The sequence below is a fragment of the Gekko japonicus genome, unplaced genomic scaffold (genome assembly GCF_001447785.1).
Source record: "Gekko japonicus isolate JY-2015 unplaced genomic scaffold, Gekko_japonicus_V1.1 scaffold1809, whole genome shotgun sequence".
In the NCBI taxonomy this organism is placed as follows: domain Eukaryota; kingdom Metazoa; phylum Chordata; class Lepidosauria; order Squamata; family Gekkonidae; genus Gekko; species Gekko japonicus.
Window position 1 is genome coordinate 100,076 of NW_015172061.1, and position 2,285 is coordinate 102,360.

General features: G+C 50.6%; 1 protein-coding gene across 2 annotated transcripts in view; it reads left to right on the forward strand.

Moving 5' to 3' along the window:
• The window catches only part of FYN (FYN proto-oncogene, Src family tyrosine kinase), a 54,518-nt gene that overhangs the window by 45,571 nt on the left and 6,662 nt on the right, over positions 1–2,285 (forward strand). For both annotated transcript variants that reach the window (XM_015420785.1, XM_015420786.1), the window contains exon 10: positions 1,169–1,300. In XM_015420785.1, coding sequence (XP_015276271.1) covers positions 1,169–1,300 — 132 coding nt within the window. The remainder of the gene's footprint in view (positions 1–1,168; positions 1,301–2,285) is intronic.

The following is a 2,285-nucleotide window of genomic DNA, read 5'->3' on the forward strand; positions in this document are numbered from 1 at the left end:
CCAGCTTTATCTGATGCTGGGCGGCCAGTCAGACTCCACTCCAGATGACCTTCATCGGGCGTTACAGGCCGTGGCTGGTTGGCTCAGACTGAGTTGGCTGAAACTAAACCCGGCAAAGACAGAGGTCCTGGATCTGAGTCGGATCGGTTCAGGGTTGGGGCTCCCTCTCTCGGCCTTCAACGGGGGCGCCTTTGGTGCCGGCGCCGGAGGTTAGGAGTTTGGGTGTGCTCCTGGACTCCTCCTTGACGATGGAGGGCCAGGTAGCAGCCACTGCCAAGTCGGCCTTTTACCATCTGTGGCTGACGCGGCAGTTGGTCCCCTTCCTTGACCGTGATGACCTGGCCACAGTGATCCATATGACGGTCACCTCAAGGTTAGACTACTGTAACGCTCTCTACATGGGGCTGCCTTTGTCGCAAATGTGGAAGCTGCAGCTAGTGCAGAATGCTGCGGCCAGGTTGTTGATGGGTCTCCCTAGATGGGATCACATCCAGCCTGTGCTGAAAGCGCTGCACTGGCTGCCAATGGCATACCGGATTCGCTTCAAAGTGCTGGTTCTTACCTTTAACACCCTATATGGCCAGGGTCCGGCCTACCTAAGGGACCGCCTTTCCCCGCATGTTCCCCCAAGGGCACTACGGTCGGGGACCCAAAATCTCCTGGATATTCCAGGCCCCAGGACCATCAAACGTGCTGTGACCAGGGCCAGGGCGTTTTCGGTGGCGGCTCCTACCTGGTGGAATGAGCTCCCAGAAGAGATCCGGGCCCTGCGGGACCTTGGGCAGTTCCGCAGGGCCTGTAAAACGGAGCTCTTCCGCCAGGCTTTCAAGTAGGAGCCATCGCTACCATTATTCCACCAACGCACAATGCGGATACTATCGGGGGTGTGAGACGTACCTGGCGGATGATAGGGTTGTGGGGACATACGGTCGTTGTATTATTATAACATCTGTAGAACACCATCTTGATTTTAGGAATTGGAGAGAGCAGTGGAGCACCGATATTTTATTAATTGTATTGTTGTATATTGTATTGTATTTTTAATACTGTTCTTTTTTTTTTTAATTAGGCACTTGTGCCCCTGTTAGCCACCCTGAGCCTCCGGGGAGTGCGGGATACAAATTTGAAGAATAAATAAATGAATAGTAATGTGTTTGCTTTCTTTTAGGTGCAAAATTCCCCATCAAATGGACTGCCCCAGAAGCTGCATTATATGGAAGGTTTACAATAAAATCAGATGTCTGGTCCTTTGGAATATTGCTGACAGAGTTAGTAACAAAAGGGAGAGTGCCATATCCAGGTAAGCAAAGACACCAGAATATGATATGATAAACTGTCATCTGCATGGTTGTTGGGAAGTTTACAGAGCACTCTACAGGGGTGCTCCTAAAAAGGTTTTTGTGTTTGTGTCATGCACAGTGGGGAAGTACTTCATCCAGCACTAGGTTTTAAGATCAGGATGTATGCAATACGACCCTGATTCAGACAGTAGAAACTGTTGATCTTCTTCGTGGTCTCTGTGCTTCACACCAATGGGATCTAGTGCGCCCACGCTGGATCTGCCGGTGCCTAGCAAGCTCTTCTAGAAGGATTTTCGTGCCTGGCCCAACTGAGCATGCTCAGGAGCCCCAGTGAGCATGCCCAGAAGGGCAGGCACGGACATCCCGCCAGTTCTTTCCTTTCCGCCGCGCTGAGCAGACCTGTCTTCGAGAGGTCTGGCCGGATCGCTGCCTTTTTTGATCACTTTTTGTGACTAGCTCTCCGTTTTTGCCTCAGTTTTTCTTCAGTTTCTTTTCCTTTTCTGATTATTTTCAAAAAAAAAGGAGTTTTTTTGTTTTCGTCATCTGAGGTAAAATTACCTCAGGCCTTCAGGCCGCTGGCCCACCCCCCCCCTCCTTGTCGCTGCCTTTTCTCCTCAGTCTATGGAGAAGGAAAAGGCAAAACAGTCAAAAAAGTGGGGATTTTTCAACCGTTGCCGTTCCTGTGGAAGTAAATTGGCTCCTCCAGACGGACATAAGTACTGTATCTTCTGTCTTGGGGAGACCCACAAAACAGACTCTTGTGAACACTGTGCGCAGTTTTCCAACCAGACTCGGGAAAAATAGAGCGGCACGTTTAAGAGTTTTTCTTTTGGAGAAGGCGCTTCAACCGATGGCTGACCCGCCGGTTATTTCCTCCGTCGTCATGTCTTCCGCTGCCAACACATCGACATCGAAGCCGTCGACATCGAAGGTTAAGTCCGTGTCCGATACCGAGAGGTCGAAACCGAAACCTAAGGTACCGAA